The sequence below is a fragment of the Apodemus sylvaticus genome, chromosome 2 (genome assembly GCF_947179515.1).
Source record: "Apodemus sylvaticus chromosome 2, mApoSyl1.1, whole genome shotgun sequence".
Lineage (NCBI taxonomy): Eukaryota > Metazoa > Chordata > Mammalia > Rodentia > Muridae > Apodemus > Apodemus sylvaticus.
Window position 1 is genome coordinate 163267148 of NC_067473.1, and position 26437 is coordinate 163293584.

At 48.5% G+C, this 26437-nt stretch overlaps 1 protein-coding gene across 2 annotated transcripts in view; it reads left to right on the forward strand.

Moving 5' to 3' along the window:
* The window catches only part of Cracr2a (calcium release activated channel regulator 2A), a 107849-nt gene that overhangs the window by 38629 nt on the left and 42783 nt on the right, over positions 1–26437 (forward strand). For both annotated transcript variants that reach the window (XM_052174943.1, XM_052174944.1), the window contains 5 exons: positions 3886–4113; positions 6970–7081; positions 8602–8785; positions 11401–11547; positions 25830–25920. In XM_052174943.1, coding sequence (XP_052030903.1) covers positions 3919–4113; positions 6970–7081; positions 8602–8785; positions 11401–11547; positions 25830–25920 — 729 coding nt within the window. In that variant the 5' untranslated portion in view covers positions 3886–3918. The remainder of the gene's footprint in view (positions 1–3885; positions 4114–6969; positions 7082–8601; positions 8786–11400; positions 11548–25829; positions 25921–26437) is intronic.

Here is a 26437-nt window from a genome sequence, read left to right on the forward strand (position 1 = left end):
CTCTCTCTCTCTCTCTCTCTCTCTCTCTCTCTCTGTCTCTGTCTCTCTGTGCTTGCTTGCGGTTTAAGATCTGAGCTCTCAGCTTCTTGCTCCGGCTGCCATGCCTGCCTCTTACTACCATGCCTCCCCACCATGATGGAGTCTTATTCCTCTGAAATTGTAAGTGAAAATAAACCTCCCCCTCTATAAGTTGCCTTGGTCGTGGCATTTCATTTCCTCTTAGCAACAGAATGCTTATTAACGGATACACTATTACATATACATATATATGTATGTATAAATTTACATATAAGTCTGCCTTTTGGAAATACAATGGAGGAGGAAGAAGCCAGTTTGATAGTAGTGATACCAGTCACCTCTGGTCAGCAGCTGAGAGACATGGAGGAAGATGCTGATGAAGGTCAACTTGTGGAGTCCCCAGAACAAACACAAACCCAGGTGTAGCAAATCTCTTCTCTCTTCTCTCTCTTTTGCTTCCCGGCTCTGTCTGCCCCGTCTCCTGCATTTTACAGATGGGAAAAGGAACTCACGACGATGTCCCCTAACTCATTTAGTGTCACACACCTCGGCAGCGATGGAGGCAGGACTTGGGGCAGCTTGGCTCTCCCTACTGCTGTGTCACCTCCCAGAAGCTCAAGTGTGATGGCCACTTCACACTTCCTTCTCTCCCTAGCAGAAAAGCAGTGTGTGTGTGTGTGTGTGTGTGTGTGTGTGTGTAGTGCCATTTGGCGAGAGTTGCCTACCTTCAGCCCTGCACATGGGATTCTCTTCCCACTGAAACCTGGATAGTTCAAGAGATTTGAATGGCTCTCAGGGATACGCTGGGCTTTGATCGCCTAGCCGCTTGCTACAGAAGGGCTTCGAGGGGAATCAGTGTGATTTAGCGGCTGCCTTCAAGTTGGCAGCAGGTATAGTGTTGAGAGAAATACCAGCTGAAACCAGATTAGGGGAGCCATTCACTTTAACCCCTCAGGAGGGATTTAGGCTTGATCTACAAACTTTCTGATTGCACACTTAAGCTGCTAGAATTACTCTGGGTAACTGGGAAATCTCCCTAGAAATGTTGAAGGACTGGGTAATTTCCATCTGCATGTGAAGTGTTTACAGGGAATTATTCTGGAGGAAAAGAATGGTTTGGAAACCCAGCTGCAGACAGACACAAAGTATGTTCAGCTGAGGGAATTAACTCTGATAGGGTGTGCTTAGCCTGGGCAAGGCCCTGGGTTTGGTCTCTAGTCAGGAAGGAAGAAAGAAGGGAGGGAGAGAGAAAGGGAGGAGGAGGGAGGGCTGGAAGAGAGGGTGGGACTATCTTTTTTGTAACTGTATTATCTCTTGGTCTAATAAAAATATCTTTGAATTTAAAAACTGTATTACTTTTGTGTACGCATGTGTGTACACATGCCACTGTGGGAGGGTGGAGGACAGATTTGTGGAGTCAGTGTTCCCCTGCCCCCTCTACCTGGGCCCTGGGATTTGAACTCCAGTCACCAGACTCACAAGGCACGTGCATTTACCCACTGAGTTAGCTCATCAACTCCTCCAATGAAAAATCTTGAGGACAAGAACTCTGTTTATCCCTGAAGTTAAGGCTTCCTTGGGCTCCATCCGTGTGGGAGACAGCTGAGCTCAGAACTGAGTTCTTTGCTTCTGTTATTGTGGCCCCATTGTCCTTGCAAAACCCACACAGATTGTGCAAAGACTTCAGATCATTGCAGGGCCTTCAGGGGAAGGGGGTGATGGCCGGATGCGGGTAGACAAGTGGCCTTCTGCGGGAGCTCGGCCCTGCTTCTGTGGTCTCAGGACAGCGGTGCTCCTCCTGTGGGTCACGATCCTGTTGGGGGTCACAGGATCCACACAGCAGATATCCTGCATGCCAGATATTCATTACAATTCATAACAGTAGCAAAATTACAGTGATGAAGTAACAATACAATCATTTTATGGTTGGGGCTGCCTCAATACGAGGCATTAGGAAGGTGGGGAACCACTGGGTTAGGGGTTGCACCGTCTGGAAGTTTCCACAGGGAATTGCTTCATTTTCAGCCGCTTTTTTTTTTTGTTGTTGTTGTTTTGTTTTCTCCTTGACAGAGTTGAATGTCAAAGGAAGACTCAGGGTTTTTAGTTAAATATAATAGACTTGGGGGTTGTGTGGCTAGTCCACAGCACCAGCTGCTCTGCTAGAGAACCCATGTCTGATTCTCAACATCTACATGGCCTGTCACAGCCATCTGTAACTCCAGTTCCAGGGGATCCAGTGCCCTCTTCTGGCCTCTATGGGCACTGCACACATGTAGTGTACAGACATGCAGACAAGGCAGCTATACTCATAAAATTATGTATGTATGTATATATAATTTTATATATACATAATATACACACACACACACACACATGTGGTAGCATAGGCTGTATTATTTATGCCTGAGGAGACAAAAGAAGGCTGTGGCCCCAACACAACAATAATTCCTCATCTTCTTCCCCCTCTTTCTCAATACAGTCATTGAGTTATTAACATATAGTTAAAGACATTACATGCCTTTGAAATCTGTACCTTGATAAATTTTGACATAGTTGTGTGTATGTGTGTACATACACATGCATATACATATACGTGCCTGTGTGTGTGTGTGTGTATACACATGAATGGAATCAGTGTTCCATATGTGGGGGATCTCCATCCAACTAAACATGGAAGTATGGAGGAATATGTGTGTTCTAAATAGGTGTGAACTTTTCTTATCTTTTTTCCCTAGACAATACCGTGTAAGGACTGATTGCATAACACTTAACACTGCAACAGGTATTATAAGCCATGTCTAGATGGCATTTGGTAGGATGCAGGTATGGTGATCATATCTGTGATCCTAGCACATAGGAGACTGAGGCAGGAGAATTACGAATATGAGGTCAACTTGAGGTCATGTCTCTAAATAAGTAAAATGTATGGGATATATATACATATATATGTATGTATTATATCTGTATATATAAAAGCTATACCTTTTACTTATTTAGAGACTTATATGCATATATACATACATATATAATAAATACAGCTCCATTTTATATAAGAAACTGAGCTCTCACAGATTTTTTAGCACAGTGAGGAATCTGGGGCAATAGTTCACAGACCACTGTGGATCAAGGAATAAGTAAATAAATCTGTGAGTCTACCATGGATTCAGATGCATGGATTTAGATGTCACTCTCATGAGGTGAAGGCAGTGATCATATTTGCCTGTCCCCTAGATCTCCCCTTGCCTCTTTCTCATCCCTCCACACCCTACAACATCTTTCTATTACGGTTGTCTCCATCTTCCAAAAATGTGATCAAATGCAATAATGAAGTTGGATAACCACTGTAAACACATTTATGTAAGTGGACGTGTGCGCTGTGCATTCACCCTCCGTTTCCTGTTTGTGTGATTTTGAAATGTATCCATGCTTGTTTCTCCAGATCAGTTAGTTCTCTAGTTATGCTGAGTAGCTCCTATTGTTACATAGTTACATAGCACAATTTATGTACCCACCTGTCTCCTTGAGTGTTGTGTGCTTACTTAAGTTCAGTTTGTAGAGCACCCTGCTACCTGCCTCCTCTATCCATCTGTCTCCTTCAGTGGTGTGGGATTTTTTAAAGGCCGCCTCCTTCCCAGCATCATGCATTTCTTCCCCCCCCCCCTCTCCCTTGTTTGATGGACTGGCTGATCTATCAGCTTTCACTGCAGATCACACTGATGCTGAGCACTGATTACTTGGAGTTGGTTGCTGAGAGATGTCAGGGCATGCCAGCGACCAGCTCTGCACCCCGACCCTCTCCCCTCCTGCTCTGTTTTCATCTCCCTCCACCCTTGTCACGCTCTTCTGTTTCCCATCTCCCCTGTTCAGGTTCTGAAAATAACAAAGAAATCCGCGGATCTGATGGCCACCGGCAGTGGAAGAGAAGACTCCAGCTCCCAGACAGCAGCTCATGGGAGGCAGGGGAGTGGCGTGAGCCTGGAGCAGCTGGACCACCCAGAGAGGCTGGAGGCAGAGGTCATGTGGAAGAAGGCACAGGAATTCTTCCAGACCTGTGACTCTGAGGGCAAGGGCTTCATTGCCAGGACAGACATGCAGGTGAGAGGGGGTCCCCGTCTTTGCTCTGGCGGGCTTGTCAGTAAGCACTGGGTAGGGAGCCTGGTGTCTGTTCATTCCATGCTCAGCCCTTGCCTGCTGTTGGACTCTTTGTCTTCCCTGACTCGGTGACTCCCTAAGACTATAGGACCGGTGACAGTAACGAGATGGACTAAGTATTCTGTCACCAGCTCATGGGTGACTGGGGCTCCGTTGATAGAGTACCTGTCTAGGTAGCATCCATGAGGCCCCAGCTTTCGTCTCTAGCACCATGTAAACATTCCTAAATGGGGCGTGGCGGCACATCCCTGTAAACCCAGCTACCTAGGAGGCTGAGGCAGGAGAACTGTTGGTTCAGAGCCTTTGGGTAACTCAGTGAGATCTTATCTCAAAAATAAAATTAAAAGGAGATGAAGCACAGTCTTAGGGCATTTGCCTAGTATCTCTAAGCCCATTGGTTCAAATACTTCAAAACTGCAAAAGTACAAAACTACAAAAAAAAGCCATTTATGAAATGACTTTTAAACTTTATGTAATTTCTTGTATTACTGTGACTCTTCCTTTCATCTTTTTGCAGTCCCTTTAAAATGTAAAAAAAAAAAAAAATCTATTCCTACTTCACTGACCTTACGAAAGTAGAAAGTAGACAATGACCCCGTTCAGCATTAGGAGTGGCAAGCACTGGACCCTCCTACCTTGTTCCCCCATCCTCTCAAGTACTCCTGAGATGAAATGGTTCATTCCCAGAGCTTGATAAGGCCTGAACTATACCAAGCAAATCCACTAAAGCCAAGCACATGACAGCAAACCATGGGACAGGTGTGGCCTCAGCTCTGTCAAGGATCCAAAGCACAGGCAAGAAAACACAAAAACAGCTGTGATCAGACAGCTGAGGGCGCCCAACGGGTGTGTGCATGGCTGGCCTTGAAGATGGCTCCCTTCCAGCTTCTCTTCCAATGTGAGGGTCACTCGGGCATGTGTGAAACTGTGTGACCGAGTGCTTCAGGAAGGTGGCTGAGCCTGAGTCTGAACAAACCTCCCTGGGCTCACACTAACCAACAAACTTGGTGTGTTCTTTGTATAGGTGTAGAGGGCGGGAGGCAGCCTGAGGGTCCTGCTGACCTTGTGTTTCCGTCCTCATCTTTCCAGCTGAAGTATAAAGGAAGCCATCACTTTTCTGCCAGATCCAGCAAGCTGAAGCTGACGAGGGAGGGAGGAAATCTAATCCCAAAGAAAGCATCGGGGTCTGGTTGTTGGGAGCTAGGGAAATTTCATCCAACCTCCAGGGGGGGTGCCTTTCATTTCTAATGGAGCGGATATGCACCCTGCTTGCAAAAATCAACGCTCTCCTCCCCTGAAATCTCCCCCTGTGGTTCTTGCCACAGCTGGTTTATGGGCTGTTGTTGCCTGCTATGCAGCTGAGCTTCTAGTCTTTGCACACACTTCCCTCTCCTTCCTTTCTTGAAAAACACATTCATATTTAATTCAGTTCTTCCAAATGGCTTTCCCATCAGCCTCTCTTCCCACTTGGTAATGTGTCCTAAATGCCCACATTAACGCACCGCCAAACGAGGCTTCATGGCTCGTCAGCTCAAAGACCGTGAGCCCAGGGCTCCCTACAGGTGTGTCACAGGCTGTCACACCTGCGGACTCTGAGCGGCCACACGTGCGTCCACCTTCCTTCCCACAAAGTCCTGTGCACGCTGTGCATGTGCCGGGCCAGGCTGTCAGTTACTTGCACTGGAGTAGCTCATGCTGCTGGCCCTTGGGTTCCTGAGGAAGCGGGCGGGCGAGCCAGCTGAGAGGTAACAAGTCTCTTGGGGATCCTCACTTGGAGATGGATTGTTAGGTACAGGAGGACTCTTGCTTTGGCCTGGGGCCATTTCACACCAGACAGACAGACGCCAGAGGGAAGTGTCAACAGCTCAGCTAACTCATCCCTCATGCTGTCAGTGGGTGCAGGCTTTAAACCCCTGAGGCCCTCCCTGGTGACCTACCTCTACCAGCTAGACCCCACAAACTCCTGAAACAGCACCATCTGCTGGGGGACCAAGTATTTAAATCTCATGAGCTTGTGGGGGACATTTCGCATTCAAACCAGAGCCAACTTGGACAATTGTGGGACACTGGGGTGGGGGAGGTGGGGGATGGGGGTGGGACACTGGGGGGGGCAGGACACTGGGGCGGGGTAACTTGCTATAAAGAGCACCCTGAGAGCTAACCTGGGTCCTTGTGCAGGCCACACAAATTCTCTACCATTCAGCTACAGCCCCAGCCCTATTTTTTACTTTTTATTTGGAAACAGTCTCAACAAGTTACCCAGGCTGGCCTTGAACTTGGGATCGTCCTGCCTTGTAGCTAGGATTCCAGGCTGGTACCACCAGGCCTTACCCACCCTCCTGCTTTGATTGAGTGGGTTCCAGATGCCAGGTTTTGTGTCTGAGCCTTCTCATCTGTGGTCTCATGTAGCTTCAGAACATCACATCCTCTAGGCATTTACCTAGAGCCAGTCAGTCCTAGATAGCCCTGGTCTTTGACCTTGCTAAGGGTGCCTGCTTTGAAGTCAGAGCTGGGTTTGACTTTTTGGCTATATGACCCCTGGGCCTGGTAATTTACCTTTAAACTTCATTTTAAAAATAGGAATGTAGTATCTACCTCACAGGGGTATTAGGAGAATTAAATGCTAAGAGATGCACACATGCATATGATTCTTTATAAATCACATAGAAAATTGTTGGATGCATTAGTTGGCACCCAACAAAGGATCTCTGCACTAACCTGGTAAGGAAAAGGATACCCCAAGCTCTAGGACCCCGTGACCATCAACATGTGGACAGATGCAGTCTGGATTGCTTTCAGAGGCTGCATAAGGAGTTGCCCCTGAGTCTGGAAGAATTGGAAGATGTGTTTGATGCTCTGGATGCTGACGCCAATGGCTTTCTGACCCCAGAAGAGTTCGCCTCTGGATTTAGTAAGTACTGGTGGGTGCTGGGGACCAGGGCTGGGAGCCTCTCTGCAGCTGTGCAATGTGGTTTCCTGTTCCCTTCAACATGTTGGACTGTCTCCAGGGCTTTTCTGTTTTCCCTTTGTGGGCTCAGAGCCTGGGTTGATGGGGGGGGAGAAGGGGGGAGAAGATCACTGGGCTCTTTTCATTTCCTGTGCCCACCTTTACCGCTTGTACCATGACATCTCTGTGCCCTTGGACTGTCACTGCTAGGGCTCCCACGTGGGACCTCAGACAGGTTTGGCATCAGCAGGAAGCGGCGTCAGGATTTTCAGCCCGATCTTTCCTGCTTTGAGAGACAAAATAAGCAAGCAAAGGTGCGTGCTAACTGGACAGCCCAGCTTAGGTCCAACTGAGTCTTTTGAGTTTAGAGTCTCTTGTGTACAGAGGCAGCAACTAGCTGTCAGGCAAATTTCTAGGTTTGAATAGCACTGTCATTCTCAAGGTCACAAGGAGGAAAGAGAACTAAGGCCTGGGCATGTGATAACGAATGCAGATCCCACTCTCCCATGAGGTGAGCCAGGAGGCTCATCTCCCCATCTATCTGCCACCTGCTGGGGCAGTGTGATTTCCTTAAACATATCAGATACCTTTCCTGACCCTTTCCTGGAACTTACTATTGACTTGAGGGGATATGACAGATTGCTGTCGTGCCAGCCGGTGTGAATATAGAGAAAGTTGGCTGTATGTGTGAGGTGGTGCCAATGGCGGGCTTCTGGCAAGCACTGGAGAGAGCGACCTTACTGCTTATCACACAAGCAAAAAAGACATCCTTTTTTCTTTCCTTTCCTTTCTTTTTCTTTCCTTTCTTTTTCTCTTTCTTTCTTTCTTTCTTTCTTTCTTTCTTTCTTTCTTTCTTTCTTTCTTTCTTTCTTTCTTTCTTTCTTTTTTGTTTTTTGGATTTGGACAGGGTTTCTCTGTATAGCCCTGGCTGTCCTGGAACTCACTCTGTAGAACAGGCTGGCCTTGAACTCAGAAATCTGCCTGCCTCTGCCTCCCAAGTGCTGGGATTACAGGCGTGCACCATCACTGCCCAGCATCTTCCTTACTTCCTTTCTTTCATTCTTTCTCCTCCTCCTCCTCCTCCTCCTCCTCCTCCTCCTCCTCCTCCTCCTCCTCCTCCTCCTCCTCCTCTTCTTCTTTGATAGTAATAATGAAGATTGAACCCAGGCCCTGCTTATGCTCAGCAAATGCTTTACCACTGAGCTACATCCTCCAAGGATACAAGTTCTACAACCATTTCCGAGATCCACCAAGGAGCCAGTTTACTTCCCCACCACTGCCTCCAGGCTCTGACATCTCTATCAGAATGCAAATGGAAGATCAGAGAGCACAAACTTCGGACTCAGTGTCCATGGATCTTTACTATAGAGGGATCCATTCTAGGGCAAACCTCGAATGGATGAATGGATGCCGGAGACAGCGGAAGCCGAGGCCTCCCTGGGCTGAGGAAATCTGACTCATGTCCTTGCTCTCTACTCTCCTAGGTCACTTCTTCTTCAGTCAGAATGGCCACAGAGAGGAGGGTGCTGGCCAGCAGGGGGCCCAGCTCCAAGAGGAGAAAGTGTATCAGTCTAGTGGGGAGAAGGATGTGGGGGACACGGACCAAGATGAAGAAGCACAGTTTCAGATGCTGATGGACAGACTTGGAGCCCAGAAAGTTCTGGAAGAGTAAGTCTCACTGAGCACCATCCTTTCCTACTCACTGTCTCCCATGCTCTCCACTGTCCTCACTTCCTGCCGTTCAGTCTCATCATCTCCGACCTTGGATCTGCTCACCCTGGAAAGGATGCCCCTTATTGGAGGCGGCTTGGGTGTGTGTTCGTGAAAGATGGTGTCTTAGGGTTTCTGTTGCCATGAAGAGACATCATCACCGTGGAAACTCACAGAAAGAAAAATATTTAATTGGGGCGGCTTTCAGTTCAGAGGTTTAGTCCATAATTATCATTGTGGGAAACACGGTGGTACACAGGCAGACATGATGCTAGAGAAGGAGCTGAGAGTTCTACATCTTCATCCATAGGAAGAGAAGTGGCTTGAGCTTCTGAGACCTAAAAGCCCACTCCCTGGCCATGTTCCAACTCCAACAAAGCCACGCCTGCTCCAAGACCACACCTCCTAATAGTATCTAATAGTATCACTCCCTGGGAGCCTATGGGGACCATTTTTTTCCCAAACCACCACAGGTGGGAATGGTTTAGTGATTGGAAAGTGAACCTGCAAGATCAGCAGAGAAGAACCTTGCTCACAGCACAGGTGAGAATGGCTGGCAAAAGAGTTTGTTGGGCAGGAAGGAGCCAGGCCAAGGCCCAGGAGAGGGTCAGCTGGTGGAGGTCAGGGAGTAGGAAGTGAAATTTGCCACCAGCAGTAGGGCAGGAATGACAGCTGTGAGTAGGCCCACGATGATGGTCTGGACAGAGAGGGCAGAGACATGGGCAGTCATTGGTCACACTTGTAACTCAGCTTTGCCAAGGACAAGAATCCAGAGCCAGGTACCTCTGCCGGGGACTCCATGAAGCCTCCTGTTGCAAGAAGAGAAGGGAGAGGGCACTGCCAAGGTCAGGACGCTGTCAGAAATAGCAGGGACTGTCAGCCACCTTGGTGAAGAGGTCTCAGGTCAGTCAGTGCTCACTGGATGTCACAGTGAGGGACCTGTCGAATGCTTGTGTAGAACTGAGATCAAATAATATGTCTGGAAGATGGTTTCTAGACATGAAGGCCAACACGGAAGATGGCAAGGTTCCCACCCTCACTAATGTGGGCTCACCCTGCAGCCTGGAGGACCTGTTCATGACAGAACCACAGACAAACACAGCAGGTTGGCTGCTTCCAAGCTGTCTACTGCTCAACAGAGGGATGTGAGTTTTCCTAGAAGCAGAGTGATGGACTGGTTGACCTCCTTGGGCCTCTCTAACCTACGCTGCTTGGTGGTCCCACCAGGAGAAGCTCCGGAAGTGAGCATCCAGACCCACAGCTTTTCTCAGAGGTCTGGTGGAATGATTTTGCCAATTAGCAAGCTATAACATTTCATTGAGAGTTGAAAGACTTGACCCGTTACTTTAATGCTACTGTGGCCTGATTAAAAACAGCTAAAGGGAAGGAAGATTGATTTTGCCTGAGGGTTTTCAGGCCATCATGGCCAAGAAGGCATGGATAGAGGACTGATAAATAGATGAGCAGATGGGTAATTGGTTGGATGGCCTCAATGAATAGGTAGATGTTTGAATGGTCTAGAAGCAAGAATGGATGGAAAGGAAGGACAAAGGGAAAGACGTGAATGGATTCAGCCAGCAGTGATTGCTTCTGATGGATGCAGAGTCCTGTCTTTGCCATGAGGACATTCTTGGCATGGCCGGACACGACATCATTTCTGAGCAAAGCTTCGGAAATACAGTGTTTACAATGGCCAGAAGAATTTTCTCCCTTATCCGGGGAGTCCCTGGCCCTGCCCTCCGATCATATTGGCTCTAGGATTTAGTGGGGGATGAGTCGGATTTGTGTTTCACGTACTTTAGTCATGGCTGCAGACTTCCGAGTGTGGCTCTCCACATTCTCCTCTGTGGTAAGAGTCACCATGGCCTGTCTCTCCGCCGCTCCTGTAGGTGTGGGTTCACCTCCACATGCCTCATAAAACACTCTCGTGACCTGTCACTCTGTCCCTGCACACCTCTGAGTCTGGCTTGCCGCTGTCTGCGTCTCTGTGTCCTTCAGACTCTTCCCTTCCCTTCCTTTCCCCTGCCAGTCCTCCCAGTGCCACCAGGCCCCAGGGGGGTGCTTCTGCATATTTGCCTCCTTCGCAGCAGCCACAGTCACATCCTACCATCCATCAAACAGCACGTGTACCTCTCAACAGTGAGGGCATCCTTCTCGGGGAGACCATCTCTCTCCAGCATCTCGATGTTGGCCCTACCCAAGTGCCTCCCACCTCCTGGCAGTATTGCGATGCTGGCAAGCGTGTTGCCATGGGTGCTTGATGCAGCAAGTTCGATAAGGGCATCACAGAGGAAGGAGACAGCAGGATGAGAGACCAGCACAGGACTCAGGCTGCTGGGCCTGCACTCTGGCATTGTACCAGGGAATGTTCTAGCAGGCTGCGTCTATCTTCCAGGCCATAGTGAGGATGGAGGGAGGCGGTGTGCAGAAAACACTCTGTCCCATAAACTCCAGCGATCTAAGGTGATGAGGGTGATGTTTCCAGCTGTCTGCTCCCCACATCTGGGATCCCCCTGTTTTCCCCAGGAGCCTCACTTACCCAGTCCCTGTTAATGGTTCTCCTTCCCTCACAGTGAAAGTGACGTCAGGCAACTGTGGCTGCAGCTGAAGAAGGATGAACCTCACCTGTTGTCCAACTTCGAAGACCTCCTCACCACAATCTTCACTCAGCTCCAAGAAGCCCACGAACAGAAGAATGAACTGGAATGTGCCCTCAGAAAGTAGGTGCCTGTCTCTGCCTGTGTGGGCTGCGCACTCTCTCCTGTTGTTTCCGGAGGCTCACTAGAGCATGCTTCACTGTGTCCCAAAGGGTGTCAGAGCGCCGTGTCAGAGCGCCGTGACCGGAATGACATACCTGCCTTTTGGTCCCAGCTCACCCTTATTAAGCACCCTCTCTGTGCTAGAAGCTGTTCCAAATACTTTATATACATTAGCTCGTTGGATGGGGACTCTCAAATATTATCGACATTTACCAATAAGAAATCAGGTTCGGAAAGTAACACACCCAAGAATGCACAGCTTATAAGTGTCAGAGACAGGATTCAGAGGTAGTTAACCCAGAGCCCTGGACAGGAAGGAGGACAGCCTGCCTGCCTGGACACAGTAAAGCCCAGCTCTATGGGCTTCTCCCAATTCCCATCATCCCTTGCTTTGTGGAGGTTGTAGATGTGTAAGGGCCAAGGGCTGTCCTCCCCAGTGTAGCCTCCCCTCTCAGTAGCCTCTTTGCCACCATGGTATGTCAAAAGACAGGGTCAAGATCCTCCCCCAACCCAAGGAACTGCTGCCAATCTGGACCAAGGTCCTCAGAGGCAAATAGATGAGATCAGAAGCAGCCTGTGGAGGTGGAGCCCCTCCTGAGAACTAGCCTGTGCTCCAGATGCTGTCCTGGCCCCTCCTGCTCATCTAACATGAGTTTGCAGTGAGCTGGGGTTTGGGAATGTAGACTGGTCTCTGGTGTGATGAAGTGTGGTCAGTCACCCTAAGGGGAGGCTGAAACCCAAGGCAGAGCAAGCAGATCTGATGTGGACCCTCATAAAACACCTCGTGACCCCTGTGTCCTCTTGTTCAGGCCCAGACCAACTCACATTCTCTGTGTCTCCCCAGTGAGCTGTCTCTCTTTCTGGGCAGTTCTGCAGACATGCTTCTTTCCAGAGTAACAAGTCCATGGGCATCTCATTGAGCGTGCTGCTGGGTACATACTATGTCACACCTTTTTATCTTCTGCCTTCCCAAGCTAATTCTCAGAATAACCACCAAGGGAAGAACTAGTGTAGGGGAAAAGCATTAGAACTCTGCCTGCTTCATGGAATATAAGTCATGCAGAAGGAAACACACAGCAAGCATCTTGGATCTTGGTTCTGCCTCTTGTTAACTAGCTGTGCAACACACACCAAGTTGCTTAACATCTCTAAACCTCAGCTTCCTTATCTGTAAGGGCTATGGTACAGTATCCAACTGACAAGAGCTGGATGTGCCAGTGGGGTCACACTTGTGTCTAAACACCACGAATGTTCAAAAACAAAACAAATCAAAACCAAAAGCTGTTGGTCCCTGTATCTTGATCCGTCTGGCTGAAGGAGAAGGTCAAGTGTATTCCAGATGTGGCATCGTGAGTCTGAATGTAGACGCTGTGCCGTGAGCACTGTGTGTAAACCTCAGAAGTTGGGGCTGGGAATCAGGACATCTGGGTGAGTCCTTCAGGGCTTGGTGACCGGCTGGCTTTGTTACCTTGCTGAGTCTCTTTGGACTTCTGTTTTCACGTCTGTTAAGTGAGGAATAAGGATTAGTTTCCCCTCCTGTTCCCAGCACTGGTGACTTAGCTCAGTGGAGTCACTGCAAAAACTGTCAGCCCTTCCCACACAGGAAGGTGGTCTCTCTGCTCCCTAAGGAGAATTGCTACCTGAATGGAGTGGCCATTGGCCTGCCCAGCTCCTGCTCACAGACAGAAGCGTCTGTTAGCCCCACTCCTGCAAAGAAGGGGCATCCCTACCACACTGCAGAGCTTCTTAGCCGCACGTCCATCTGAGAGTGGCCGCAGGAAGTACTCAGACCCTAGCTTAGTAATTGTGCTTAGCATTCTTGAGATGAGAATCAAGGCCACTCTTGGTCACATGTTCAAAGCCATCCCATCCCTTCGTGGCCCTGCTCTGTCCACAGTCCTGCTGGCTGAGACCCATCATGGCTGGCTCCTGCAGGGTGGTGCGGTGTGCTCTCTGCCAATCTCATCCAGGGGGACTGACCCTCTGGCTGCAGAACCAGACCTGCAGATGGTAGAAAGTAGAACACCCGCACTGGGAAGAGGAAGAACTAGAGTTCTCACTCTCTGGCTGTGTGACTCTGGCTGTGTCACACAAGCTGTGTGACTGCAAGATACTCCCTTTACCTCTCTGTGCATGAACTTTTTGTTAACAACATATGTGAATAGGGAGAGTTTTTCAAACCCTTTGTGAGTGTGACCTACCAGAAAGAAGAAATGCATTTTCATTACAGTCTTTACACAAATTATTTATACATACAGCTGAGAGCTGAGCTTTATAAGCTAGCTCATGCTTATGTTTCATGGGACAATGAGATTTTCTATTAGAGGCTTATAAAAGTCTCATTTATTCTATTAAAAGATGTGGTCATGTCTTGCCAGCGGGCCAGATGGCCTGTAAGGTACTGTGCACTCCGGAACCTTGGCAGTTCAGAAAGCAAATGAGAAACTGGGAATGGGGTGTTGAGCTCTTAAATGGTCTCTCTGCAAATACCGCACAAGGTGAGGCTTCACGTTTGTCAGGGGAAGATGCATCCAAGCTGCAGGGAAGGGAGCAGGCGCAGAGAGACGGCTTTAGAGTGCAGGAAGAAAGCAGAGCTTCGGGGGAATGGCAGGCCCTGCTGAGCTGCCAGAAAATGTCCCGCTCTGCCAGAGTCCTGCAGGTGTGACATTTCAATTACATCTAAAATGATCGCTTGTCACAGAGGCTGGAAGTGACAGAAATAAGTCATGGCTGCTGTGTGACCACTACGTGTTTCCACTGGGTGCCTTTTAATTAGGACTTCCTCTGTGCCAGGCTCTGAGTTAGTTGCCGTCTCTGAGGAGTGTGGGTGTGTGGTCACTCTGATTAGGCAGAGTCCGAAGAAATCTGCCCGGGGCTGACCAGGAAGCCCTGACTGGAGCTCTGGGCAGGGTGGCCACAGGCATAGACAGTTTCTGATGCTTCTTTTTGCAGGCTGCACAGCTTGCTTCTTCCTCCCGTGGGAGCCAGAGAAAATGGAGTTGGCTTCCAGGGGAGTGTGAGTGTGGTCTTCCTTTGGTTGGTTGAGGCACACGCTCCCTGTTCTCAACTCCTGGGTTGGACTGGAAACCATGGACTGCAGCTTTGCTGTAATAAGTGGAAGAGGCCCTTGCCACCTCATGTCCATCCCCAGGCTGTAGGAGGGAGACGGTGCCCCTGCAAGGGGAGATGGCTGGGAAAGCATTGACCGCTTGACATCACAGACCAACCCCAGCGTGTGCCGTGGGTGTCAGAAAGAGCTGGGGCTTGCCTCCCCTCGTTGCCCTGGATATAGTTGAAATAGGAGGAGACGTGTCTGAGAGCACCGATTGCTTTCTACTGTGTTTGCCCATTGGGAAGTAGCCTCAGTCCCACAAGGCCAGGCGAAAAACAAAACCAAATGCAAGAGCCCGGGGCTTCTGCCCGGTGTTCAGTGAAAACTGCTTCCTCTGGGCCTCGCTTCTCTCTGAGGGTGTGGGTATTGCACAGCATTGTGCCTGCTGCTGTCTCCTGCATTCCCAGAAATTCATTTAGCTTTGGTTCTCCCCCGACCCCTGTCCCTGTACCATGCATATGAGCACCTCCTAGAATGCATGTGAGCTATGCATGCTAGCCTAAGGGGTAGCGTCCTGTTACCTGCCAAGAAGCGGGTGACGTAAGGGAGAGAGGACTGATTTTGGCTCACGGTTGGAGGATGTACAGTCCATCATTGGGAAAGAATGGCTGGGGATAGCTCTGAGGAATCGTGATGGCTTATTCACGTCTCGGTAGATCAGGAAGCACGCGCGCGCACACACACACACACACACACACACACACACAAGCAGGCACTCACATGCCTGGGATGGAGGGGCAGAGAAAAAGCCAAAGCTAATATAAGTGAGATGATAACCCAAGACTGCCTCTCCACCATAGCCACGGAGGCCTCACTTCCTGAGGGACCTACAGTGCTACCATCTAGGAATCAAGGTTTCAAACCTGTGAGACTGTGGAGATGTTTCATAGCCACACCTTAGCAGGAGCCACAGATTGTTAAACGTTTGGAAGACTTTCCGGCTGCCAGAATTAGGAAGGTTTTGCTATAGAAAGGGTACTCAGCACTCATCGTTTTCCTGGAAACTAAAAGAAGCTAGCAGTGTCTGAGCGGCATGGGAGGATGGAACCTCGGTGGGTTCAGTTCACATGACTGTGGGTGAGAGTTTGATGTCTTTTTTTTTCCTTTTGAATTGGGGTGAAAATATGTCATGTTTTGCCTGGAGAGAGCCTGAAGCTTCAGGCTGAAGATTAGAGCCCAGCACAGCTGACCAGCCAGCGTGGCTCAGGCCCTGCTCCCACAGTCCCATGGCCTAGAAATACTGGCCTGGCTTCCTGGTCTGTGTCTATGGAATACCACACCTGTCTTTGATGGGCTCCATGTCTGCCTCAGTTCCTCATCTGCCCGGGCTCACCTTACCCATTTAAAGCCACAGGTGGTGTCAAGGTGCCATTGGGCCTCTAATTAAAGCCCCAAGAAGCCAGTATCCAAGTACTTCCTGCCCAGAGTGGCTTCCTTAGAGAGGGGACACAGTAGGACGGGCATCCAGCTGGAGCAGCCATTAGTCACCCTCTGACCACCATATTCCAGAGCTCTAGAAATAGGGAAGCATTAGCAGCAGGGGAGGGGGAGCCAGCATGTCTTTGGCCTTGACTCCAAATAGAATAGCAAAGTGTTTTGTACATGGCAAGTGTCCCGTGCATGTCGCAGGTGCTCCCTGCCTTCTGGAGGGCCTCAGCTGCTGGCTTGTCAAATGATGGCTTGTGTTGCAATTAGCGGAGAACAGTGAATCACAAGGCCTAAACCTCTCTCCCTGGGTGTGTGTGCAAACGGTCCTCAACCCACCCCTCCCCTAGGGGGTGTAAACCCCTCCCCTAGGGGTCCAAAACCCCTCCCCCAGGGGGGATGTAAACCTGAAGGCCTCAGGGAGGGGCCTGGGAATGGGGGGGGATGCTAGAGCATCCAGGTGGCTGTGAAACAGATAGACTGCAGACCACACTGAGACATGCTACTCAGTTTGTTCTTCCAGAAGGCATCCACAAAAGCCAACACACACACACACACACACACACACACACACACCAAAAAAGATCTGTCTGAATCGATGCAGCTCAGGAAAGCTATATCATTCCGTGGCCCTCGGAGACGACTGGTTTCTTTCGTTAGCCCACAAGAGCTGTAGCCAAGGCTATCCTTCTCACCTGCAGCTTTGGTCATATGTATAGGTTGAGGCAGGGGATTCTTGCTGATGTCCAGGTTAATCAAAGGCGGGAGTTTTCTGGGCATCATATGATCTGAGGCAGAGACACATTGTTGGCATTTCCTGGCTCCGCGCTGGCCACAATCACAATTTGCAAACCTGACCGGTGAAAAGTGGTTTGCCTCTGGGGATGAAAGAGAGGTAGGTACCTGGGGTGGTTTATACAGGTAGTAGAATCAGTTAAGAAGAATCCATCTATCTTGAAGTGTATTGTCAATATCGATCCTTCACAGAACTTTCTATACTCTTACAGTTTCCTTCTGTTCATCTGTACTCTAACACAGCAGTGAGACCAACCTCGAAGGGCCATTAAAACAAACAAAAACAAAACCTTAACTAGGTTTTTTGTTTGCAGCCCAGAGACTGCAGTTACCAGACAAAGACAGTAGGGGGCAGTGGTGAGTCTCCGGTCACAAAGCTGGCTGCAGCTGGACCTGCTTCCTTTTATTTTTTCCTTGAGAGTTCTCCAGCTGAAGGTCCTCACGCTGTGGAGGGGGTGGGGGTGCGTCTCGGGCTATATGGGGAAGGGCATCGAGCCCTCGCACCTTCTGTCCACCAAGTGCCCTGCAATGCAGTTGGTCGCCACGCCTTGCGCTTCCCAGAGGCCAGACTCCAGATGGAGTTGGGACCGCAGACAACCTTAGCTGCAAATGTGTATGGCCACTTTCACTGTCAAGGCTGCTTGGGGGGAGCATCGCAGGGTGGTGGACATTGGGGAACTGTGGACCTCCCGAGTCAAAGCGTGGATTCTTCTTTTTACCCTAACCCTTATTCATCTGTCCCCCATCTGAGTCGATTTCTTCACATATAAGCAATAACGTTTGGGTTGGAAATACATGAGATCTTTTGAAAAAGTGTTTTAAATTCTTTTTATTTTTACTTGTGTGTGTGTGTGTGTGTGTGTGTGTGTGTGAGAGAGAGAGAGAGAGAGAGAGAGAGAGAGAGAGAGAATCTGTGTGCTTCGGGGTATGTGTGTGTATTTGTGACGACAGCTTCCAGGAACTGGTTTTCTGTTTCCGCTGTGGGTTCGCAGGATTGAACTCATGTCATCAGGCTTGTAAATCAAGTGCTCCCCCACCTGCTCCCAGACCCACCTTCTAGTCCCCCCTCCCAGCCTCTCCCGCTCCCAGCCTCCCCTGCTCCCAGCTCCCCCCCCCTCGCCCTCCCAGCCTCCCACCCCCACCCTCGCTGAGCCATCTTGCAGGCTGCGCATGCTCTACGCATGCTCTACCGGAGATCTCTGTCTGTGATGGTGAAGGGGGCTCAGTGTCTTTGCAAACCAGGCGCTCCAACCGAGTCCACTCTCAAAGAGACAGGGTGTCAGAATGACCACCATCCTAGGCCAGGAGCCAGTTCTGAGACTGCCGGGAGTTCGAGGTCAGGGTAAGGCATGTTCATAATGGAGACTTGCTATGACTTCTCTCCAAGGTCAAGCCACGCCTTCGTTTAGAAAAGGGAGATGTCCTTTAGTCTTTGGATGGTTTTGTACACCCTTGCCAAGAAGAATCTCTACTCTTGGACTAAATAGCTTCAGAGACCTTTCCAAATCCCTCACATCCCTAAGTAAAGGCTGAGGGGAGAGAGCACAGGTGCACAGCATTTTGACCTTTTTGGACATGGCCGTGTCAGCGGCCAGAGCCTGGCTCTGCGTGCTACTAACCGGAGCCCCCTGCTGCTGAGTGCCAACGATTTCCGTCCTGTGGCACCATCGTCTCCCAGGTGCAAAGCACTCTGTGAAGGTTAATTAGTTTTCACAGCCCCTGTGGGAGGCTGGCAAGGTAAGTTATTGCTAACTGCATCTCACCTTTGAGTTTTTGCAAGTGATCTTAGAAAGGTCTGCCAGCCCTCAGCCCGGAGCTTACTCTAGTTAGAGTTTCTCCACAGCTCCTTCCTTCTCACAGATTCCATCCTTAGCACTCGTTTGCCTAATATCACACACACACACACAGGCAGAGAGAGACAGACTAATACACATACTTGTACACACAGTCATATACAGACTCAGAGAAACAGCACACAAATGTATAAATTCTCACATAGACATGCACATGCATACACCCATACACACAGAAACATACATACACACACTCATACACAGAGACATACATACACAGACACACAAATACAGAGACATATACGTGCAGACATACACACTCACACAGGGTGATACACACAGACATGTATACACTCATTCACACACAGAGAGATAAATACACACACTCATACACAGAGACATACATACACACACTCAAACACAGAGACATACAGTACACAGACAGAGAAACACACATGCATATACACACTGGGAGATATAGACATGTTCACATACACACTCATTCTCTCTCTCTCTCACACACACACACATACATAAACACACAGCACCTATGGTAATCTTAGAGGAGGGACTATTTGCCGCAGTTAGACATCTCAGGTAATATGTTATCCTCTGACTTAGAATTGGGATTTCCATCCTGGCTTCCACAGAACTCATTTGTGCAGATCCATCACTGCCCTTAAAGTACCAGTATGTAATAGTGACTTCCCCTTTCCTGTTGAAAACCTGTCTTTGCTAGGCTTAGCCAGGGAATTCTCCCGCCCTCCCCACCAGCAGAACGGGTGGTTTTTTTCTGGCCAGGACTCTAAGGTCACGGAGACTGCCGGGCAGAGCCCATGGAGAGACTGGGATTTCTTCGATGTTGCATGGCCTCTTCTTTCTGGCCTGGCCCTCGATGCCACTGTGGGTTTGGATTTGGTGTTCTAAGATGCTGAGTCCCTAGGGTATAGAGTGAGCTTCAGTCCTGTCAGAAAGGCACCGTAATGTCGGGGTGCCGTGAACTCTGCATACTTACTCTTTCAGTTGAGTCCCTTCATCTCTTCCCACCTCCCCCACACATCCTCTCTCACCCCATCTATACTGATGGGTGGTTTCCCTCTGGGTTCTACTTGTCCCTGGATGATGTTTAAAGAATCTGTGGAGTAATGACTCTCAAAATGGCGGTCTTAGAGACTTTATTTAACTAGAATTTATGAACTGCAGTGTATCTACTGCCTGTTCTAGATCATTCCATGGGCATTTTTTTTTAAACCTTGTTAACATTATGATTAACTGTACCTACTTCGTTATGATTATAGACATGTATACACTCATTCACACACAGAAAGATAAATACACACACTCATACACAGAGACATACATACACACACTCAAACACAGAGACATACAGTACACAGACACAGAGAAACACACATGCATATACACACTGTTGGTGTGATGTGACTTGACCAAAGCTAGAAAAAAATGTCAGAACCAGACCTCCTAGTTGTTGATCTAATGAACTACAGGGCAAGCACAGCTGTCTCAGCAAATAGGTTCTCACCTAAGCTATGTGGTGCCTTCCACAGCACTATCCAGTCATCATGGGGGTGGGCGGGGTTGAGGGAGGATACATGTTAATGCCTGTGGCTGTTCCTACCTCTGGATGGCTGCCTCACCACACACCTGTCCTGCCTCAGTGAGACTCCTGCCTCCCCTCCCTGCCTGCTCTCTCTGTCTTTTCTGTCTCTCCCTCCTCCTGTAGCTTACATCACTACCACTAGAGAGCAGAGAGTAAGATAACTGGGTATCCCTGGGTTGGGTGTAGCAGGAGTGTCTTAGGAATGGCTGGCAGAAGGATGGTTGGCTAGGTAAGCCCTCGTGAAAGAGGATGCAGAGGACTGTTGTACACCAATGTAAAATTCCATCCGGAAAGAAGACTCAGGTCTTGGGAGGGAGAAGGAGGGAAGCCCTGAGCAGGAGGCCAGCCTGGGCTACAGACCAAGAGCAACTCAATACAAACAAACCATGCATGAGCAGAGCACATCCACAGAGATGTACGAGTGCATGCAGGAGCCCAAAGAGTCTAAGTATATAAATCTTTATGTACCAGATATCACGTCAGTAGTGGATACAGGAAGAAACCTTCAGGAAAACAGAGAAAATTAGATTTTAAGAAATAGGCTTTTGAAAGCTGACAAACACTTCAGATCTGACACACTAGTCAGGCAAAAATGCACTGAAAGCAAGCAGTATTTACAAGGCAGGAAGCCTTTCACATCATCGAGCAGCAAGGTGAAGAAATGAATGTGGAGTCATGTACCTTAAACGGGGAATATGTATTCCTCTCACAGCAGTTATTAAAAATTAATAATGTTTTTGGCACAGATAAAAGGTTAATAGATTCCAAACAATAAACACTTTTACAATGTATTCTATAGCACCGTGAGACGAGAAATATAAAGTTAGCATATCTTAAATAAAACATTCTTGTAGGAATGTGGGGTTAGGGTGTAGCTTGATGGTAAAGTACTTAACCAGAATGTGCAAAAACCTAGGCTCAGATTGACAATAACACACACACACACACACACACAAACACACACATGAGAGAGAGAAGGGGGGGAGGGAGAGACAGACAGACAGAGACAGAGAGAAAGAGAGGGACAGAGAGAGAGAGAGAGAGAGAGAGAGAGAGAGAGAGAGAGAGAGAGAGAGAGAGAGAGAGAGGAAGAGAGAAGAACTCACAAAAGCTTGCCAGGAGTTGGAGGGAGCTAACGGGAGGCGCTCAAAGTAATCAGAACGCATTACATACATGAAATTGTTGAAGAGACAATTTAATTACTAAAAAAAACCCTTCAGATAAACAAAATCATTAAAACAAGCATCATGGATAATTTAGCTTCTATTCTGAGCAGAAGCTAAATTTGTAATGTCAATAAAACATAGAAGGTCATTGAGTACACTGGATGGCCAAGTGGGATCTACGAACATAATAAAACATGCAGTCTAACAGGATGACAGGGGCGTATTCTCCTGTGTCCCGAACACAGAGGCGGAGGCCAAAGAGATACAGTTTAATGACACTCTCTTTAAAGGGAAAAACACGACAGAACTTAGAAGTTTTAACTGACGAAATCCATCAATTGTGATGCGGCAGCCAGGCAGGCTAATGTGGCTTTTCAGCGTGTGGATAGATGTGCACATCGGGAACAAGAGAGACAGTAATCAGCTCCGTTCTGCACCAATCACACACATACACCGGGCACTGGGGTTGGGGTTCCCATAGCCTGGGCAGGTCTGTTCAGAGAAGACTAGGGCAGGGTAGGGGCTTACAAAAGAGATTCTACAAAGAACAAGGTGGGAGGAGAGAAAGATGTGGCCTGCTCCTCTTGAACTTGAAGCTGTTTTAAAGTTTATGAAGACATTTTGTGTTAAAGAGCACAGTCATGGGAACACAAATTTTCATGACTCAGAATAATCCAAAGATGACAGAATTGCTCAGAAAAAAAAAAAAAAGACAGCCAGTCTCCAGTCACAAAAAAGTGTCCTGACCTACTTGGTGTCAATAGCAGCAAAGGTTATCTTTTAAAGATTTATTGTTTTATTTATGAACGTGTGCACACACATATACGTCACGTTTATGCAGGAACCCTAGAAGGTGGGACCTGGATCCCCCAAGAACTGGGGTAATAGGCTGTTGTGAAGCATCTGGTATTGGTGCAGTACTCTTAAATGCTGAGTCATCTCTATAGCCCCATGACAAGGATTTTAACACAAACAAAAAAAGGAAGCGTTGGGATGACGAAAAGCTTCCAATCCTAGAATTCTTCAATTTCTTGGAATCTAGTGTTCCTCACTATGATTTGTTAGCATCTGAGTTGATATCCAGACTGTAAAATGGAACCTTACAGGTTTTCAGTGTTAACCTCTTGAGTCCAAAAGGTTAATATTTTATTATATTATGTGTAATATAATTTGGGTATTTATAATTTAACAGAGACTGAGCCTCCCCTCACCCCCAGGGAAGCCCACTTAGGTCAGGATGACTTAAAATCCCATGTAAAATGGACAGATGACAGCACAGGGTGTCACTGAGGTTGGAAGGATGGGTGGATTCTCTTGGAGAATACTTCAAAGTCTCGGTTTGTGTGTGTTATCCGTTAAGAGCGGGTTTGACATCATGGCAACAAAGACGCACAGGATCAGCAGACACCAGCGTCATCTCTTTACTATGACTGCAGAGTGTGGCGCACCTGGCTGGGCTGCTGCATGACACATACACAAATCTTTTTGGAGCGTCCTGGTCATCGCTGGGCTCACAGCCACTGTGAAGCTCCCACACTTACACACATCCCAGCTCTGGGTCTCCTGCTATGCCCAGCCAGAGCCTCTGACAGACTCTGACGGGAGCTTTTAGCAGGTAAGCCTTTTCTTCCTCTCCTGTGCCTCTGAGCTCTTCCAAACCCCACCCCTCCATCCTTGAAAGCAAGCACTTCCTCCTCTCTGCCCTGCAGCTCCTGATCCCAATTACAACAATAAACAATCCCATGTGTTTATTAGGGCATCGTGGTTCTGGGTGCTTTGGGCATTTGCTTTTTCTTCGGTCCATCCAGACAGTGCTAGAAAGCATGTTAGGGCAGCTCTGCCTGGGAGGACATCAGAGCACTTGCTCAAGGTCACAAGGAGAAGACAAGCCTGTTCTGGAATAAGAGTCCCCTGGAATAAAACTCTTGAGCAAGCTTAGTGATGCTTTATTGAAAATGGCACCTCTATGTTCCCATTCCCGGGACTTTCTGTGTTCTGACCTAGGAGGGTCATGCTGTCACTAGGCTTGCAGCGTCTCCCAGGAGGCTTGAGTCCACAGAGAAGTCTGGATGGGTCCAACATCACTGGAACCCGTCAAGGCCTTCTTAGTAGCCGGCTCGGCTTTTGCAAATAAGGGCTAGCATTGAGCACTAGTCAGAGACTATGTCTGCTTTCATTTCATTTCTCTTATAATGGCTTGTAAAATAAGTTCATTCACGACAACGAGCTAACTGTCATGCGAGCACGGAATAACACCAAGGGTATCAAGTGAAACTTAGAGCAAAATTAATGTAACACACTTAATGGTATCATAGAATTAATGCTCAGCATGGCTGTTAGGCATAGATGGTAAACAGCTTATACGAATGGCTCTAATTAGAATCAGAGCAGAGCCAAATCAGTTTTTAAGTTGCTCTCGTCCCAATTTATTGGTTCTCCGGTATTTATGTAGTTGCATTTGCTGCCCTGTACTTGATGTCATTTGCCATCCAGCATCTGGGCCGTTTCAAGCATGTAAAGATAACTCAGGGCTGACCCCACCTCGCTTCCTTTGAACCGTGTCTGCTCCTGACCTTGGGATGCCCTTCCTTATCTCACAGCGTAGCCCTTTTCTTCTCACCTTGCCTCCATGGCTTTCTTTCTGTCGTGATGGGTTAGCTGGGAGGGAAAGGTAGCAAGCTCGCATACCTGTCATTTACAATAAGAGATGTCTTACTCTTTGCCCAGAGGAACCTTTACACTTCCTGGATTCTGAGCAGACTTATAGACAGCCCTGAACTGTGAAATCTGGAAAGACTGACATCTTTTGTGCTGAGCACAATCCGAAACCACTGTGCCATTGCTTCAAGTTTCTAGCCTTTGGGGAGAGCAGTGAGCTGGAATTCAGAGTATGAGATGCTGTCCTTGACCACAGCTCTCAAGCCAGTATTTTGTCTGGATCCACGGCATGGTTTCTCAAGAGCTGGAAGAATGCCAGTTGAAAAGGCTCATCTGTGCTGCTTAGTGTGGACGTGTGGTGAAGCCTGCTCCCTGCAGAAGATGATAGACGGTGACCGGGCCATGGCAAAGCCTGGAACAGCAATGGAAGCCTGGCCTTAGATGGGAGACTCGAGGGGACATGGGACGAGGGTGAAAGGATGGAAGGCTCAGGGGACAGTGACATTCTTTTCCTTCATATTTTGTTCAGGTATCTTCCCAGTACTTAGTGCTGATGATGAGGCTGTTTCCTCTGTTAGTAACATGAAGGTCTCAGTGGGCTTGCCATCTTGGAGTCTAGTGTGGCAAGTGACAATGTGTGTGTGTGTGTGTGTGTGTATGCATTACACCTTCAAGATGATTCTTGAGAGTCACAATGCCAAGTTGGAGTTCTTTCCACAAGAGGGAGAAAGGATGGGAAGTGGGGGCCAATGGGAGGTTCTCCATGCATGGCCAGAGAAAAGTTATGAAAATGTTGTTACCCTGGGCTGGAAGGTAGCTCTGTTGGGGGCATGGTTGCTTTGAAAACACCAGGACCTGAGTTCTATTCTCAGAAACCATATAAGAAAGAAGAGAGGTGGGGAAGGGGGAAGAAGGAAAAACATCCAGGTATACCAGGTATAGTGGCTTGTGCCTATCCCACTTCTCACGCCATGTGTGGGCTCTCATGCTGTGGAGAGGATGCTGAGAGATGGAGCAGGAGTAGGCCACCTCGGTGTCATCACCAGCCATTCGCCAGCACCACTAGCCTCCTGCTGTGCATCTCTGGTCGGGATGGCACGAGACCCCTTCCTTTGAAGAAGATCATCATCCTCAGGAAGTCTTTGGGAATGGCCTGGACTTAGGCACACAATTGCATGAGGGCCCTCTGGTGGTACAGTGTCAGGCTTGGTGTAGAAAAGTAGAGAAGGTGTCTGGACTGGATATGGGATATACCTCGATGCTGAGCAGGAAGGACCCCTACAGGGTGCAATGTCAGACTGTTGGCCTGCAGAGGTATCAGAGTAGGGATGGAAAGTGCAGGGGACCAGGACTCAGAGCCGGAGTAAAGCAGAGTCAGGGAAGAGATGTGGGGAAACTTCACTGGGAAGCACCCGGTGGTCTGGCAGTGATCTGGAAGACAGCAGGCTCACAGTGCCTTTCAGCAACCACAGTTGCTGCCGGCCTCTGCAAGCTGCAGCCTTGTCTGGTTAGTCAGCCTTGAAGGACTGATCCTGAATCCCTGGCTGACCCAACTTAGGCAGTCCCTCAACCATCCATGGCCCCAAGGTCTCAGCTCCAGGAACTATGGCTGTGGGGTAAGTGCATCTTGGGGGGACCCTGTCAGCTTCTTCTTTGTTCCTTCTTTTGTCCAGGAAAATTGCTGCTTATGATGAAGAAATCCAGCATCTGTATGAGGAGATGGAGCAGCAGATCAAAAGTGAAAGGGAGCAGTTTCTCCTAAAAGTGAGTGTCCCACTCCAGGACCTGGTGCTGGGGGACAGCTGGCTGGTAGACCTGCCTGCTCTGAATGCCTTTCCGTATTAAGATCCTTAGCTACCTGCTCTGAATGCCTTTCCGTATTAAGATCCTAGCTCCTTCTTGTGATTATCTTCTTTTTCTGATTTCGTGTTCAAGGCACTATCTTCAAGCAATGTATGTATGTATACATATATTATATGTATTTACTTATATTTTATATTGTCTGTTTCCTCCTCCTAACATGTAAGTTTATTTGGTTACTAATCCTGCCTCAGTTTCCCAAACATGCCTGGACTATAGGAGATGGCCCATGGGTGTTTGCTTAATCAATGTGTGAGTGAACATGTGAATACATGGAGGTGTGAGTGGATGGACTGACAGAAAGGAACAGAGAAAAGAGGGGAGGAAAGGGAGGAGGTAGCCAGGAAGGAGAGAGGATAAATGCATACATGGATGGATAGATGGATGGATGGGTGGATGGATGGGTGGATGGATGATGGAT